General features: G+C 45.2%; 2 protein-coding genes across 2 annotated transcripts in view; one reads left to right on the top strand and one right to left on the bottom strand.

Moving 5' to 3' along the window:
* The window catches only part of LOC135392380 (uncharacterized), an 82,671-nt gene that overhangs the window by 20,678 nt on the left and 43,626 nt on the right, over positions 1-18,367 (top strand). The window lies entirely within an intron of this gene.
* LOC135379150 (uncharacterized) lies at positions 893-18,281 on the bottom strand. Its single transcript, XM_064612400.1, has 5 exons — positions 18,147-18,281; positions 15,250-15,498; positions 14,996-15,168; positions 3,870-3,882; positions 893-1,522 (listed from the first exon to the last, which is right to left on the bottom strand). The coding sequence occupies exons 1-5, from the start codon at positions 18,279-18,281 to the stop codon at positions 893-895; spliced, it is 1,200 nt and encodes a 399-aa protein (XP_064468470.1).

Raw genomic sequence — 18,367 nt, 5'->3', positions numbered from 1 at the left:
CCAGGTTCAAGTGTCCCTCTATGTTCTTGGGCTGAAGAAGGGCATACTCTTTGTGTATGCTGAGAAAGATTACCTTATTTTGGCAGTTCCTCGGGACGATGACTTTCTGGAACACTCCATCCCGTGATTGCGGGAATTTTACTTTTTAAACCTGCTTCCAGCCTTGGTAGCTGCATACAGCCCATAACTTATACCGGTGGACAATGCAACCTGGTTTCAAACAGTCACTCATGAGCAGCATCCTTAGTAGAGGTCATGGAATTCCACAGTGGCAGTTTGTGATGTAGTTATGTGTATTTCTTTTGAAAATAGACTTACTTCCGTTTTGCTATGTGTGTGTTTACTACATTTGCAATGGCAGCAAAGACAATGACATTTGAGTATAATTTACTCATCATATGCAGTACAATCTGGGTACAGACAACACCGCCTCTGGAAAAATTGAACACATTTTTATGAAAAGTAGCAGTCACGGATGAGCAAGGCACATTAACGGCAGTTGAAATAGATGGTCTACTCAGTTGCACAGAACATACAAAGCATAAGAGCATACTAATGTGCTTCAGATACCAAGATGCGGACAAGCTCCAATGGCCGAGAGGGGTAGCGCGCCAACCGACCGTGTGGAGACTGCGAGGTGGTCTGGGTTAGAGTCCTGACGCCTGCTGTGCTGCTTTGCATTTTTCCTGGGTTTCCCCGAGACATTCTTAGACGTTAACATGCACACTAACCCCCTTGTGCCGCACTCCTTCCTGCTGTCCATCTGTTTGCCTCTGTACACCTCTCATAACCACAGTTGCATCATGGTGCTGCCACACAATTAAAATGCCGAAAGGAAAGCTAATTACAATAACTGCTGTATTCACTTCATGTATGATTTGTGGCTGCTACATCACTGCGTGTCATCGACAGTAGGCTGCACTTTTCGAAATATTCCAGGCCTGAGGTTAGTTAGCACACATACTATGTGCATAATTTTGTTTAAAAGTTCTTGGGGAATTCTTGTATTTAAAATATCAAATATGCGTAGCCTCTGGATGACTCTTTCCACGTGGATTCGTACAGATGCAGTATCGTAGGTGGCATCTGCTTCTGCCTCAGTGAACTGCGGCTTGGTTGCAAAAGGAGGCATTACTAGTGTAGCTCCTTGCTGTCCAACACCTGTTCGGATTCCGGGAAAGCCTTTGTCAGCGAGTACAAGGTCTCCTGGTTCCAACAGTGGCAACACACCAGCTTCAACTGTGAGGCTAGTGTCGTTGGCCCTCCCTCCGAATCCTGGGGAGAGGAAGGTGACCAGGCCATTCGGTGCTATTCCCACCAGGTACTTGATTGTGTATGTCCCTTTATAGTGGGAGTACCACATATTTTGTGCCTCCACACCTGGTGGTGTTTCAGCCTTCAGTTCAGTACAATCAATGATGACCCTGCAGTTTGGGTACATCAGTGAAATACTAGGCGGCATAGTTGCTCGTATAGCAGCCCTGCTAGGCCAGAACAGCCACGACCTCGTTGCCGCACACAGCTTCAGAAGGATGGGCTTTGTGAGGCAAGATAGACCAAGGGAAAGGGGTGAAGAAAGGTGTTAACGCTGGTGACGGACCCGATGTCCCTGGCTATCTGCCAAACTCAAAAATAAGATTCAGGAATACGGCATTTGGATAACACACAGACAGTTTACTAACACTCTGGTATGATACATACAATGAAAGACAGTAAAGATATACCTAGCAATTTGGGTGATGAATGGCCGAATGAGCTAAAGCGGGGATCCAACAGACTAACGACGTATGGTGATGAACGTCGTACAATGAAAGAACTCAGAACAGCACGTGGCGCGCGCTTATAAGCATGTAGCGGCGCCACTGCTGGCTTATGACGATGACGGTGAGGCCGAATTGAACAGTTTGGCTCTCACACGCCCACCTCTAACAAAAAGATGAAATGTCCTCATTTCGTTATTACACTGAGGAAAAATGAAACGTTACAATAGTGGTACGACAATCTACAAATGTCCTCATTTCGTTATTACAGTGAGGAAACTCTACAATAGCGTTAATGCAGAAGTTAACAGTTTAAAATTGAAGCTGTTCTGAAACAGGATAAAAAAAACAAAAGAGAACATGATTCATGCCAGGGCCCTTGGCAGAAGCATGCAGCATCCTTTGTCCTGAAATGCAGAACAACCTAGATTTAAGAGAGTTTGATAATCCACCCTCAAAGGAAGTAGTAGAATCTCCTGATTCTAAACACATTGTGAATTTGTTAACATTGAAGAAGAAAGTTCGTAGTTCAAAGTTCGTAGTACATGATATAGCACAGCATAGCATGAGTAGCATTGTGACATGCAGTACATACATAGTACATGCAGTGATACGAAAATGAAGAGAACTAGTGTGAAGTAGTGACTAAATTCGAAACACTAAATTCGAAATGCAGAAAGTTGATCTGAAGAGGTCAGTAGAAGGGAAATGCTAAACAGCAACAATGTGAGCGTGTGTTTGAGTGTGGCTGTGTGCGTGAGTAACTAAGAAATGTGGAAGTAACCCAAAGCGAAAAGCACAAAAATGACCGCAAAAATTCATATTGCAGACACTGGATACATTTAAAGCAATGTAGTACAAAGTCATTTATGGACCAGAGCGTCCCCTGTCCATGAATGAGCGACATTCACCAAGGCGTCCCTATGGAATGTGTGTACTTTGAAACAGTCAAACAAGGTCGTACGCATGTAATGGTACCCTTTGTTTGGTGACGCGTCCATACCTTGTCGTGTAAGGTGGACTAAGTGTTTCTTCGGATTCTGAAGAACTGTGTTGATTAACAGAGACATTCTCGTCACTGTCTGCATGATGAAACGTAATGTTAGGATCCCAATCTGGCTGATCCTTGAACAGTTTCATTTGTGAAACATGAACTGTTTTTGTTATTCCTTCATCCAGACTTTGAACAGTACAAATGTCATGGGGATGAGTGGAAATAACTTTGAATACCTTGTCCTTGTACTGAGGATCAAAAGGTGAAGTTGAAAAGGATTCTATCCAAACTAAGTCACCCGCAGAGAACTGCGATGGGTTTCGACCGTAGTCGTAACGTCTCTTCTGAGAGGATAGAGCTTTTCCTAGGTTTTCCCGTGCTTCTGCACGTATGTCGTGTAGCATTTCAATGCTCTGAAGTCGCGACATGTCGTCAACGATTACACCAACCTGAATCTCGTTTTCAATACGAGGTTCAAATCCAAAGAGAAGGAAATGTGGTGAAAATCTAGTAGAACCTTGTCTTGAAGTGTTTATGAAAGAAGTGGTGTTTGCAATGTATTGGTCCCATTTTGACGGATTCTCAAAGCAATATTTTTTTGAGAATATTCTTTATGGTGGCTACAGATCTTTCCACGAGACCATTTGCCTGATGGAAATAAGGACAAGAAGTTGTGTGTTCAATTCCTGTTGTGGTTAGGAATTTTTCCATGTTCTGACTCATGAAACCTGAACCTTGGTCAGAAACAATTGTCATAGGAATACCAAAAGTTGTGTTGATCTTTTCCTTAATGAACTGTATGATATGTGACGATGCTGTTGATTTCACAGCCTGTGTTACTACAAAGTGTGTAGTGTGGTCAACACATACAATGATGTACTTGTTTCCATTTCCTGTTTCCGGAAGTGGACCAATGTGATCGAGGGATATTGTGGTGAAAGGTTGTGTGGGAATTGGTCGAGGATGTAAGTATCCCACGGGCTTCGATGTTTGTCTGTTGAAGCGCTGACAAATGTTACAACCTTGGACGTACTCTTTGACGTCCTTATTAATGGACGACCACCAGTATTTACTCAGAATACTGCTTTTGGTCTTGAATTTGTCCATGTGACCACGTTTATCATGAAACTTAAGCAATATCTCTTTCCTAAGAGATTCTGGTATGACAATCCTTGTTTTTGTCAGTCCGTTTTGTTGAGTGGTTTTGTGGCAGAGTATGCCATTTGACAACATGAATGTATTCCGCGTGTTCTCAGCTTTGCGAGAAGAAATATTAGGATTTTTGAGGACTTCAAAAATCTCTAATAACGACGGATCTGACTGTTGGTGATTGGAGAGATGAGAATTCTCGGCAGTGAGAATTAGTGACGCAACCAAAGGTTGTGGGATGCGTGATAGAGCATCAGCGACAACATTGGTTTTTCCCGAACGATGGTGAATCTTCAGAGGAAGTTCTTGAAGATCGAGAACCATGCGAGCAAATTTTCTATTGATTTGCTGTGCATTGGTCATTAAGGAGACACTGTAGTTGTCTGTCCAAACATGGACGATAGGCAACCCGTACACATAAATACGAAATTTGTCTGTAAGTGCCCAATGAAGAGCAATGCATTCGAGCATGTTTGAATGCAGTTTTTCCTCTGTTGTGTTGGTTGCTGTGCTGGCATACTCAACAACATACTCTTTTCCATCGTGTTTTTGTGAGATGAACGCTCCTAGATGTTTCGCTGAAGCGTCAACATAGATATGTGTTTCTCTGTCTGGATCAAAATGAGCCAAAATAGGTGGAGATTTTAAAAGAGATTTGAGGTTACGTACAGCCTCAGTGTGTGTAGGTGTCCACTCTGACGTAATGTTGGTTTTGCCAGTGCTTTTGGACTGTTGCTTATTTCGCAAGAGGAGTGATAGAGGTCGCGCAATTTCAGCAAAACCTTTGATGAATTTGCGAAAGTAAGAAGCAAAGCCCAAAAATCTCTTTACGTCTTGTATTGTGTTCAATGTATCGGGGTATTTGTCAACAGCAGCTGACCTCTCCGGATCTGGCAGTTTACCCTCATGAGATACAATGTAACCCAGAAACTTTATATGGGTCTGAATGAACTGACACTTATTGATCTCGATTTTGAAACCATAATTTTCCAGTATGAACATAGACTGGTCAAGAACATCGAGATGTTCGTCTATGGTCGAAGTGTAGATACAGATGTCATCGAAATAGACAATTACAACGTCCTTCCACTTGAGGGAATGAAGGCTTCATCCATTACTGCTTGCCAAGTGGCGGGAGCACCAGTTGGACCAAAAGGCATTCGAACGAATTCGTAAAGACCGTCAGGTGTAATGAAAGCTGTCTTATGCTGGTCAGATTCCCTTATTTTGATGTTTAGGTAACCTTTCTTTATGTCCATAGTGGAAAATTATTTGCCTTTCCCTACTCTGTCAACAGTATCATCAATTCGAGGCATACTATACACTCTTTTGACGGTTTTCCCATTTAGCTTACGGTAGTCAACAACAAGTCTGCGTGGTGTTGACGGATGGAATGGTTGATCAACAACGAAAACTGGGGAAGCGTAATGAGACTCAGATTTTCGAACAAGACCTAATTTAAGCCAGTTGTCGATTTCTTCTTTGATGAATTTTCTGTCATTCCATGAGTAGCGGTAAGACTTTACGCGAACAGGAATGCTGTCAGAGAGATCGATGCAATGTTCGGTCTTTGGACAAAATCCGATGTCATACTTTTGCTTAGGAAATACGTTCGCGTGCTTAAGAATGATGTCATGGAGTTTCTTAAGCTGTGTGTCATTTATGTCTGAGGTTACTTTGTCTTTAAGTTTGTCTAAGTAGTTCAAGATTTCAGCATGCTGTACTTCGGTTTGTGCATCCGACTCTCGTACAACAACCCTATCCAAAGGAATGATGTCATTGACTTGTACGGTATTCACAAGCAAGAGGTCAGATGACTCATCCTTTTCGTCGTTATGCAACATGACATTTTCACATACCTGTGATGGCTGTGTTCTATGAAGGTCGACAACATTGCGGAATTCACTAACACGTTCACAAACACTGCTGTTCGCCGGAAAACTGTTTGACGAACTTGTTCTTGCGGAGACTGATGTTGCTTGACGAGATGGTATCTTCACCTTGTCCTGGGATGCCACGATGTTGGGGCCGTCCTGGGGTGCCACGATGTTGGTGCCAGGGAGAAGTGGGAAAGGACAGTTCCTTGGTGGAGATTTACGTTGTGTTGATGAACACGTTGATGTCGAGGCTTTGTTGTTGTTTACTTGCACGTTGTTGGAAGCGTGAAGGATGTGATGTGTTTTGATGTCTGTCGAAGTGTCTTGATCCTTGGATGTCGTGTTGTAGAAGATCCTTTCCTGTATGGGTTGAAATTCTTCAGCGTGAGATGGAGAAAGTTCCTGGAGGAAGTCTTTCTTTAAGAACATGCTGTTGAAGATCTTCTCCTGGTGGGACTTTGGAGGTGACTGGATGGAGACGTGTCCATTAGGCCAAACAGTGATTCCAAGCTTGGCAGATGTGCGCCAGTCGCTACCAAGTATGAAAGGATATATGATGTTAGTGACGATAGCAACTTGAAGAGAAACAGTTGTGTTCGCTAACTTCACTTCCACGACGGCTTCGCCGAACGGCATGGACTCGTTATCGACGGCGATCATTGCTGAGTCACTCCATGGTTTTATGTTAATACCCCAAAGCTCTGCTTCCTGTTTTCTTAAAATTGAGATGTCTGCACCCGTGTCAACAAAGGCCTCGACCGGTGTGTTGTTTACAAGAATCTCAATGACGGGTCTCACGGGGTGTCTAGATGGTAAGTCGTGTCTTATTGAAGCAGTGTAGCTGTGTTTCTTGTCCTTCCCTGTTGAAAAAAAGCCAAATAGGTTGTATGCGATCCTATTTATCCTATACAAATTGATGTAGGATCCTTTATGTCCTATTTTGTATCATGTGGGAAAGTTGTGGGATCCTACATGTCCTATATTAATTCACATATAGGTGAGTCATAGGATCCTACATGTCTCATATTAGGCTATGTAGGAGAGTTGTGGTGTCCTACTTGTCCCATATTCGGCAATATAGGAGAGTTGTAGGACACTACATCGCCTATATCCGGCTACGTAGCAGACTTGTAGGATCCTACAAGGCATCAAAAAGGAGCTATGGGAGATCTTACGTGGCCTGTTTGGTTTCATGTGGGGAGGACGTGGGGAATTATTTTGAGATATGGAAGTGATATATTAACACAGCAACAAACATTATTTGATTCCTTCAAAACAGGGGCCCAGAACGAACTAGTCATATTCAATCATGTTTGCCAACGCGCACACATACGGCAGGTTATCAAGTGCGAATTCTATTAGAACCACTGCAAATGAATATATTTTTTTAGGTTGAAAACAACTGAATGGACTGGTTGCATTCATTTATGGAACATGCATAGAGTATGCCCATTACTAGTCGACGAAACATCAAGCATACAATGATGCGTGCATTCCTTTGAGTACTATTTAAGCACAAACTTCGACAACAGTGCGCAACAGGTCGAGGTGGCGGTTGAACCCCATCGAGCGACATTGCGGTGTCGATGGGGTTTTCGGTCTAATTTCTACGACTAAACCGGTTCTATCAGGACGTGGCTTGTTGTGACGGATTCCCCGATCCTTCGCCTTCACGTGCACTCTCACGGCTCGCAGGAAATCCTAAGAGTAGTCGAGATACTTGAAAATTCCAGGCCTCCGTCTGCACTTCCGATACATTCGGAGCTCCGTAACATCCGCCCCGGTGGTCATGTCGACGCCAGAATTTCCGTCCTAGTAGGACTTGAGTCGCTCTACGATCGGTCAAATGGAACCATGAGTCGGTCTTTAGCGGTTCGGGGGTTGTGGGCAGAGACGCGTTCGTAACTCTGTTTTTTTAAGCTTTGATGCCCTTTTTCGGACGGAAGCCCTCGTCGGACAGTTTTCATCTTTCTAGAGTGTACTCGCCTCAACTCGGTGAACGTGGCAAAATTTACTACAGCTGTCAAAGTCTTCTGGTTCTCGAGCTACCGGTTTCCGTGTTTACACTCCTCCCAATACATGGGACTGCCGGCTGTTTTTCCCCTAAAACGTTTTCCATCGCACCTACAGAGTCGTGTTTGACATAGTTTTGAAGCTCTTGACGTGCTCTTTCCAACCGCTTTAATCCCGTAAGCGCGAGACTCTCCGTTCCCCAGATATGGGCTTTGCAGTTGGAGGGTCATGGCACTGGCGCCAGCAAGTCTGGCTGACGCCGCTCGGAGACGCTTCCGTGGGTGCCGTTCCTTTAGTGCCGTAATCTCGCTTACCTAACGTCCAATTTACTGGAAATTTTGCATGCGTGTTCTTCGTTCTTTGCTCTACAACTTTTCAATTCGCACCTTCCGTCTATTTACTACAGGTTATGGCGTTATTCCCGAAATTCCTTAGGCTGACTCTCCTTCTGCGCACCTTCGTCCCTGTTTTTAGGTTTGAACCCTGTGGGAGATCTGAATCACCTATTAATGGATTCGTGCACTCCGAACACCGAACGGCTAGAAACTTGCGGGATCTTTTTATCTCTCTCCATTCTCGAGTGAGGACAAACATGGCAAAAGCGGCTCGTTATACATGGGGCTGGGGGCATTTTTTTCGATGTCGGTTGTTTGTTGGCGTAGAAATGTGATTGAAGACTTATTTTGACGGGAAAAACGTCCTCTTTCCAATGGCAATGGTCACCCGTACGCGCGACTTTCTGCTTTCTGGATGTAGCGCGAGGAGAGCATGGTGGAGAGAGCCGTTACAGCCAGGTGGCGCCGTTGGAGCTTGGAATTCCTCCAGCTCATTTGGAAGGGAAATCATAGAAGCGTTCGGACGCATGTCCAGAGAGCTCTCGTTCGGGAAGCGTCTTTCGTCGTAGTTTTGGTGATTTTGATGCCCCGCAGTGCTGTGACTGTATTTCATGCCTTACTAGTGGTATCTGGACCTGTTTCTGTGTGTGTACCTTGGAAGACCGAAAGCTGTTGGATTTCGTGAATTGAAGGTTAGTTGTGTGCATGTAATGTCATGTTTCGTGCACCTTTTGCTTTGTATTCTTCCTAGCATGTGGGTTCCTATAACTTTATCCGCTCAGTGCGATTATTACCCTATTGTTACCTATTTCCTTATCCTCCATCTGTAATCTTGTGCTCTTACCCTGTTGGTTAACCTGTATCATCACTTAACATCAGGTTGATATCATGTGTGATGCTTCTGCGGCCCTGCTACAGGGTACCGGTGCTCTAAAGATACAGATCTTCCTTTTTTGGTTATTAATTCATAATAACTCAGCTTGTGTCATGCATATTTTCCCCGAGTGTGGAAGGAATATGACAGAATGTAAATAGTTGCGGATATTATAACTCAACGTGCATTGTTTTCACCCTGTTCAGGTAATGCCTTACTGACACCCTTGCTGTAGCCCCAGTTGTCATAGTTAATTGATCTTACTGCTAACAAACAAAGCCATTGTCTTTGGACCTCAAGTAACAGCATATGTGGGAAGTCTGGTTAACCTGTGCACGAGTTTTGGCATATTTTATGTAACACATAATGTATTATCCCTTGTTAAATCTAGCTTCCTAACTCACTTTATTGTTTCAGATGCCTACAAGAAATATATCTTAGAGCTGTCATCTAGCATGATCTGTAAAGGTGTTGAAGACGCTGTACATCAGGCAAGAGTGTGATTGTTTAACAGACATGTCACAGGGATGATGAACGATATCAATAAAAAATAAAAAATAGAAGCTGCATGATTTGTTATTTCCTAATATACACAGCACAATAGGGTGCACAAATTATACGGGATCACAACGAGAGACTTGAACCTATTTGCATGTAGGACCCAACGTAGGTCCCACAATCAAATAGGATCCTGTTAATATGTAGGATCGCATTTGCATGTAGGTCCCACAACCAAATAGGATCCTGTTTATATGTAGGATCGCATTTGCATGTAGGACCCACAATTAAACAGGATCCTATTTGTATGTAGGTTCCTTCATCATGTAGGACCTGGTGTCATAATACCATATGGAGTCAAGTAGGAATTTCCAATAGGGTTGTCTTGATGTTTGGTGTAGTCCTTTGGGTCTTTGTATTTTAGGCTTGATTTGTCCGATGTTTTGGTGGAAGTAGGAGAATGTTTCTCACCATTTTGCCGAGATGAATACTTAGGCTGTGATGTGGACGAAAAGCCTTGCTGACGTTGATGTTCCTTCTTCGTGTAGTCCTTTGGCTTGGCTCCTTGTTGACGCCAGTTTGGATCACGGTGTTTCTGAGAAGGTTCGATCTGTCGTGCCAGCTTGATCAGAGTGAGACAGTCACATCCAGTAGACATGTAGTAGGAAGTGAGACTGGTCCTCGTTGCCTCGCTCTGTAGACCCATGGTGATGTAACGGATCTTCTGGTGATGTCACGTTCCCTGAGCTGGTAAGGGCACTTGCAGAGTATCTTAATCTTTGCGTGAATATAGTCAGAAATGGGTTCTTCACTTTTCTGTACTCTAGCTTCACAATCGCGATTCCAATCTGGTAGATCTGGATCATAATCAAATTGCTCTTTCAAACCTTTGGCCCAGTCTTGCCATGTGACACAACTTCTTCCGGATCCATCGTCCCAATCCTTGGCCGCACCACGAAGCTTACTCTTTGCAATGGCTAAGGCGGTATAACCCTGTTGGAAATTCCTACTTGACTCCATATGGTATTATGACACCAGGTCCTACATGATGAAGGAACCTACATACAAATAGGATCCTGTTTAATTGTGGGTCCTACATGCAAATGCGATCCTACATATAAACAGGATCCTATTTGGTTGTGGGACCTACATGCAAATGCGATCCTACATATAAACAGGATCCTATTTGATTGTGGGACCTACGTTGGGTCCTACATGGAAATAGGTCCAAGTCTCTCGTGGTGATCCTGTATAATTTGTGCACCCTATTGTGCTGTGTATATTAGGAAATAACAAATCATGCAGCTTCTGTTTTTTTATTTTTTATTGATATCGTTCATCATCCCTCTGACGTGACTGTTGAACAATCACACTCTTGCCTGATGTACAGCGTCTTCAACACCTTTACAGATCATGCTAGATGATAGCTCTTAGGTACATTTCTTGTAGGCATCTGAAACAATAAAGTGAGTTAGGAAGCTAGATTTAACGAGGGATAATACATTATGTGTCACATAAAATATGCCAAACTCGTGCACAAGTTAACCAGACTTCCCACATATGCTGTTACTTGAGGTCCAAAGACAATGGTTTTGTTTGTTAGCAGTAAGATCAATTAACTATGACAACTGGGGCTACAGCAAGGGTGTCAGTAAGGCATTACCTGAACAGGGTGAAAACAATGCACGTTGAGTTATAATATCCGCAATTATTTACATTCTGTACATATTCCTTCCACACTCGGGGAAAATATGCATGACCCAAGCTGAGTTATTATGAATTAATAACCAAAAAAGGAAGATCTGTATCTTTAGAGCACCGATACCCTGTAGCAGGGCCGCTGAAGCATCACACATGATATTAACCTGATGTTAAGTGATGATACAGGTTAACCAACAGGGTAAGAGCACAAGATTACAGATGGAGGATAAGGCAATAGGTAACAATAGGGTAATAATCGCACTGAGCGGATAAAGTTATAGGAACCCACACGCTAGGAAGAATACAACGCAAAAGGTGCACGAAACATGCACACAACTAACCTTCAATTAACGAAATCCAACAGCTTTCGGTCTTCCAAGGTACACACACAGAAACAGGTCCAGATACCACTAGTAAGGCATGAAATACAGTCACAGCACTGCGGGGCACCAAAACCACCAAAACTACGACGAAAGACGCTTCCCGAACGAGAGCTCTCTGGACATGCGTCCGAACGCTTCTAAGATTTCCCTTCCAAATGAGCTGGAGGAATTCCAAGCTCCAACGGCGCCACCTGGCTGTAACGGTTCTCCACCATGCTCTCCTCGCGCTACATCCAGAAAGCAGAAAGTCGCGCGTACGGGTGACCAGTGCCATTGGAAAGAGGACGTTTTTCCCGTCAAAATAAGTCTTCAATCACATTTCTACGCCAACAAACAACCAACATCGAAAAAAATGCCCCCAGCCCCATGTATAACGAGCCGCTTTTGCCATGTTGTCCTCACTCGAGAATGGAGAGAGATAAAAAGATCCCGCAAGTTTCTAGCCGTTCGGTGTTCGGAGTGCACGAATCCGTTAATAGGTGATTCAGATCTCCCACAGGGTTCAAACCTAAAAACAGGGCCGAACGTTGCAGAACTAGGAGAGTCAGCCTAAGGAATTTCGGGAATAATGCCATGATCTGTAGTAAATAGACGGAAGGTGCGAATTGAAAAGTTGTAGAGCAAAGAACGAAGAACACGCATCCAAAATTTCCAGTAAATTGGACGTTATGTAAGCGAGATTACGGCACTAAAGGAACGGCACTCACGGAAGCGTCTCCGAGCGGCGTCAGCCAGACTTGCTGGCGCCAGTGCCATGACCCTCCAACTCCAAAGCCCATATCTGGGGAACGGAGAGTCGCGCGCTTACGGGATTGAAGCGGTTGGAAAGAGCACGTCAAGAGCTTCAAAACTATGTCAAACACGACTCTGTAGGTGCTATTAAAACGGTTTTAGGGAAAAAACAACCGGCAGTCCCATGTATTGGGAGGAGTGTAAACACGGAAACCTGTAGCTCGAGAACCAGAAGACTTTGACAGCTCTAGTAAATTTTGCCACGTTCACCGATTTGAGGCGAGTACACTCTAGAAAGATGAAAACTGTCCATCGCGGGCTTCCGTCCGAAAAAGGGCGTCAAAGCTTAGAAAAACAGAGTTACGAACGCGTCTCGGCCTACAGCCCCCGAACCGCTAAAGACCGACCCATGATTCCATTTGACCGATCGTAGAGCGACTCAAGTCCTACTAGGACGGAAATTCTGGTGTCGACATGACCAGCGGGGCGGATGTTACGGAGCTCCGAATGCATCGGAAGTGCAGACGGAGGCCTGGAATTTTCAAGTATCTCGACTACTCTTAGGATTCCTGCGAGCCGTGAGCGTGTACGTGAAGGCGAAGGATTGGGGAATCCGTGACAACAAACCGCGTCCTGATAGAACCGGTTTAGTCCTAGAAATTAGACCGAGAACCCCATCGACACCGCAATGTCGCTCGATGGGGTTCAACCGCCACGTCGACCTGTTGCGCACTGCTGTCGAAGTTTGTGCTTAAATAGCACTCAAAGGAATGCACGCATCATTGTATGCTTGATGGTTCGTCGACTAGTAATGGACATACTCTATGCATGTTCCATAAATGAATGCAACCAGTCCATTCACTTGTTTTTAACCTAAAAATATATATTTATTTGCAGCGGTTCTAATAGAATTCGCACTTGATAACCTGCCGTATGTATGCGCGTTGGCAAACGTGATTGAATATGACTAGTTCGTTCTAGGCCCCAGTTTTGAAGGATATATATAAATATATGCAATCAAATAATGTTTGTTGCTGTGTTAATATATCACTTCCATATCTCAAAATAATTCCCCACGTCCTCCACACATGAAACCAAACAGGTCACGTAAGATCTCCCATAGCTCCTTTTTGATGCCTTGTAGGATCCTACAAGTATGCTACGTAGCCGGATATAGGCAATGTAGTGTCCTACAACTCTCCTATATTGCCGAATATGGGACAAGTAGGACACCACAACTCTCCTACATAGCCTAATATGAGACATGTAGGATGCTATGACTCACCTATATGTGAGTGAATATAGGACATGTAGGATCCCACAACCTTCCCACATGATACAAAATAGGACATAAAGGATCCTACATCAATTTGTATAGGATAAATAGGATCGCATACAACCTATTTGGCTTTTTTTCAACAGGGAATCGTCCCAACCGTACTGGATACGTAACACATCAATTGATGAAAGCCATGCGCGAAAATCATCGTTGGGCCGGCCATAAAAGAACTTCAATGTCTGACTAAGGTCCGGGGTGGTTACTATCCTCTGTGGTGTGGAAACCACCTGTTTGAAAATCTCAGCTAACTGATCGATGGTGATCGGAGCAGAGGAACTCGCGGTACGTGTCTTCTTACTTGTTTTGTTTGTTGGTGAGGCTTGTTCATCCTGATGTTCATCTTCGGATGATTCGCATTCTTCCGATGTTTGGTATTCCTCGTTGTCTTTGGTGGGAATAGCACTCGTAGATGCATGTTTCCTCCTTTCGTCGTCTTCCATGATGAGAATTGCTGCTTGACGAGGATCAGCGTTCTCTGGGAGTGTGAGATTACGTGAGACGCACTCTTCAAATAACTCTTGTGCTGGACGCAAAAGAAGTCTCAACACCTTTGGACTGTCCATGAAAGAACAAACTCAAAAGACGATATTTGTTAAGACACAACGAAAACCGAGAGACGGAAAAATACTGAACCAAGCTCCAGACAGGTGTTACCAGCAGAACCTAACATCGAACGTCGCGTTCGAAATTGCGAACAACTGAAAAATGCACAAATGCAACGAAAAACTGAAGACGCAATTAATGCGTGACAAAAAAGTGAACTGGAAGTTACGAAGGGATAGAACTGTTCGAAAGATGCTATGCAATGCGTTCGAATGACGAGGCTAAGCCTAAATCGAACAAGCCTTTCGAACTACGTCAAAAGCGTAAGACTTCGAAGTCGAGGTACTTGCAAAAATTAATACAGTATCAACCAGAAGTGAAAAGTCTGAAGAATCACTTGCCGTATCCTGTCGACTGCGCCATGTGAGGCAAGATAGACCAAGGGAAAGGGGTGAAGAAAGGTGTTAACGCTGGTGACGGACCCGATGTCCCTGGCTATCTGCCAAACTCAAAAATAAGATTCAGGAATACGGCATTTGGATAACACACAGACAGTTTACTAACACTCTGGTATGATACATACAATGAATGACAGTAAAGATATACCTAGCAATTTGGGTGATGAATGGCCGAATGAGCTAAAGCGGGGATCCAACAGACTAACGACGTATGGTGATGAACGTCGTACAATGAAAGAACTCAGAACAGCACGTGGCGCGCGCTTATAAGCATGTAGCGGCGCCACTGCTGGCTTATGACGATGACGGTGAGGCCGAATTGAACAGTTTGGCTCTCACAGCTTAAATATTTTCGCTGCTGTGGTGCGGTGAATGCCGAAAAGTGACGCCAAACAGGAAAATGGCAGGTCGTGCTTCGTCTTCATTAGAAAGAGTATGAGTTTGCCATTGATGTCAAGTTCACGAGGGTGGCGGCATCTGTCTGGAAGCAGGCTCCGTAGGATGGCCAGGATCTGAAGAACAGATATAGCACAGGATGTATAAAGGAAGTGGGCTATTTGACTTTTTTTATAACACTTGCACACACCACTTACCACGAGCGTCACGCCTGTAAGGTCCAGTAGCCGCTGTTCATCATCTACGATAGACTTGTAGCCACCGAAATACACTTCCTTGTAGATGGTCCCGGTGCCCTTCGTCTCGTACTGCACACCTGGGCACGCAGTCCCCACGTCCACTGTTGGTACGCTCTCAATTTGAGTGGCAGTACCGTCTCCATCCTTCTCACAGCAGAAGAACAGAAGCTTTGAGGTTTCTACTGAGTCATCTGTCATTGTGGAAGCCTGTTGATACATAACACCATTTCAGTAACCATTATTGTGCAACAAGGTTAGTGCTGGAGAAATATATTGTTGTACCTCCACAAGAAATGGCTCATTATCTGCCTGAGTGACTGGGTCACAGTGGTGCACTTAATCTATTGCAGAAGAATGTTCGGTACAGACAGTTTCTTCATCGACTGCATTCAACAGCTCATCAAAGGCACTGGGGTCGGTGGTCTCCCTCCGTCGTTTCGATCTGCCCGAGGGGAGGCAAGAAATGAGCCCTAAAATCAGTATCTTTTCTGCCAGGGCTTAATTCGCCTTCGTAAAAAAAAATATCTGCAGCGCATAGCACAACTCAACAAAAATATCGATCATTGTGGTGAAACGACACCAGAGTATGAACACAACGAACGAAATAGCCGCCGATACCTTTCGTAGCGTGAAGCAGCGAAACTGGGCCTCTTCCTGTACACACTGGGGAAAATCGACGGATTGTAGGCAGGATGTCTTTCCTCGTCGGACTTTGCGTTCCCGATGAAATGTTTGCTGCATTTCCGTGTATTCTTGCTTGGCTCCCAGGGCTTACCGGATACGCTACGAGACCCCCAAGTCTGTTAGCTAAGCAGACAAAACGAAAGAAAGTAATATACTCACGTTTGCCGGCGAACAAGCTGGATCCATGTGGCGCGTCGCTTCTTTTCGTAACTTTTCCAGGGAAAACAATAAAATTTCACCCCAGGCGAGTTACTGTAAGTCGCATTGCACCCCACCACGCAGCAGTTGACGTTGCTAGGCATTTGGGTGTTAAGCTTTACGTGCAAGTGCACGGAAAACCACGGAAAACTACTTGCTTACTGGCTGCTAACAGGCGCTAGTTCTCCCGCTTCTCCTACTGCCGGCGTCGGCCGTTCCGCAAGGTGGCGCTTCGTTGGAGGAGAAACACATTGGCTCGGTCCCTATAGAGAGCCTGGATCTGGTGGACGTGTGGCGGACGCTGCACCCCGCTTCGCCAGGTTTTACGTGGAGTGGCAGGGATGCGGCTACGCGCATCGACCGCTTTTACATCTCACGCAACATCCCAGTGAATCAGGCACGCATTAACGCCCAACAGTCAGCACACAGTGACCACGCCATGCTGATACTATATATGGGTGGTTCACTTCGCAGACCACGGGGCATGGGATGTTGGAGGCTCAATCCGCAGCTTTTTGACGAGAAATACGTACGCGCGAAAATTGAACAAGCCATGTGGCCCTTTTTACAGGAGCCGCTCACCCCATCATCATCATCACTAAAATTTGCCGTGCAATCAGCCGTTACCACTGCGGACCGAGAACTAGCGCGGCGCGCAAGGAAGGACGAGTTGGTGACGCGATTGTGCTCCTCTCCAAGCCTAGGTCTGGTGGCCCGTGCATGCCTGTGGAGAGAGCGAGGCAGCGTCTGGTAACGACGGAGTCAAACCCAAAACTGATTCCGATTTATTGATCGGCACGAGGCTCGCGCTCGTCTTCGTTGTTGTCACCACATGTAGCCCCCCCACTAGAAAAGACGAAGTCTCCTCCAAACAGGGTATTGGCGGAGTGGTAATCGGTTGAAGGACCAGTGGTCGGAACAGGGGCTTCAGTGAAAGCAGGCTTGAGACGCTCAACGGAGACTGTTTCCGGTCTGCCGTTGTAGTTTATGACGAAGTATTTAGTCGCAAAAAAATTTACACAAACTGTTCATTGGCTTCATCATGATGGATGCTGAAAGCTCATCTAACAGTCTGTCGTTGGAACTGCCTCTTCATTGTGAAGTCGATTCGCAGCTCAACATTTCAAAAGCAAGACCTCCAAACTCTGCTTCACGTAGCAGGTCCTTCTAAGCTGCTGAAAGGCAGCTGAAAAGCTGACTTGTTGACTCCGCTGTGCTTCCACGTCCATATTGAAAAAGCGCCCAGAGACCACACGAACTTCCGGTGTGGACTTTCCACCAATAAACGTCGCCGGCGTTTGACGTCATACACATGGGAAAACCACTGCATAATAGCTAGAGTTCTGCGCTGATCGCACGAGTTGAGGGCAGAAATCGAAACCGCTTTTCGTCTCCTTGTTTGGAATAGTTCGCGGTTTGGCAGAGAGGAAACGTTTCAGTTGTAACTTGGAGGCACGATGTAGGTTCGTTATCCATACAAATAAGGACATTGACCAGGTTCTGGTCAGAGACCCTTTAATGAGTAATCCATGCTCGGAGAGGCGGTGGAATAAGGCACGCAGGTGCTGCAAGTGCTCTTCCTGGGAAGCGCTGGCCACAAGCAGGTCATCGAGGTATGCAAAAACGAAAGGTAGGCCCCGTGTGACGTTGTCGATAAAGCGCTGGAAAGATTGTGCAGCGTTGCGGAGTCCGAAAGGCATTCGGAGGAATTCGAAGAGGCCGAAAGGGTTACAATGGCGGTCTTGGGAACGTCCTCCTCTGCCGTGGGAATCTGGTGGTATGCTTTTGTTAAGTCGATTTTTGAGAAAAGTTTCGCTCCGGCTAAACTCGCGGTGAAGTCTGATATGTTGGGCAATGGGTAACGTTCGGGAATCGTTGCTAGATTTAGTGCGCGGTAATCACCATATGGTCTCACCAGTCTTCTTAGGGACCACGTGCAAAGGCGATGACCAATTGCTGGACGATGGTCTTACTATGCCGACCGCCAGCATGTGATCAAATTCTTGACGCGCGATGGCAAGCTTCTCGGGGCTCAGCCGACGAGCCTTAGCAAAAACTGGTTGGCCGTTGATGCATACACGGTGGACGACAGGACGCTTGACCGGCATCGTCCAGTCGCACTGCGATGTCAATGATGGAAAATCATTTAGTATCGCGGCATAAGTCGCGTCACTTGGTAGCGGAGTAGCGAGAC

This window comes from Ornithodoros turicata, chromosome 1 (genome assembly GCF_037126465.1).
Source record: "Ornithodoros turicata isolate Travis chromosome 1, ASM3712646v1, whole genome shotgun sequence".
In the NCBI taxonomy this organism is placed as follows: Eukaryota; Metazoa; Arthropoda; class Arachnida; order Ixodida; family Argasidae; genus Ornithodoros; species Ornithodoros turicata.
Note: the sequence above shows the minus strand (reverse complement) of the source record. Positions and strands in the feature narration are given on the sequence as shown.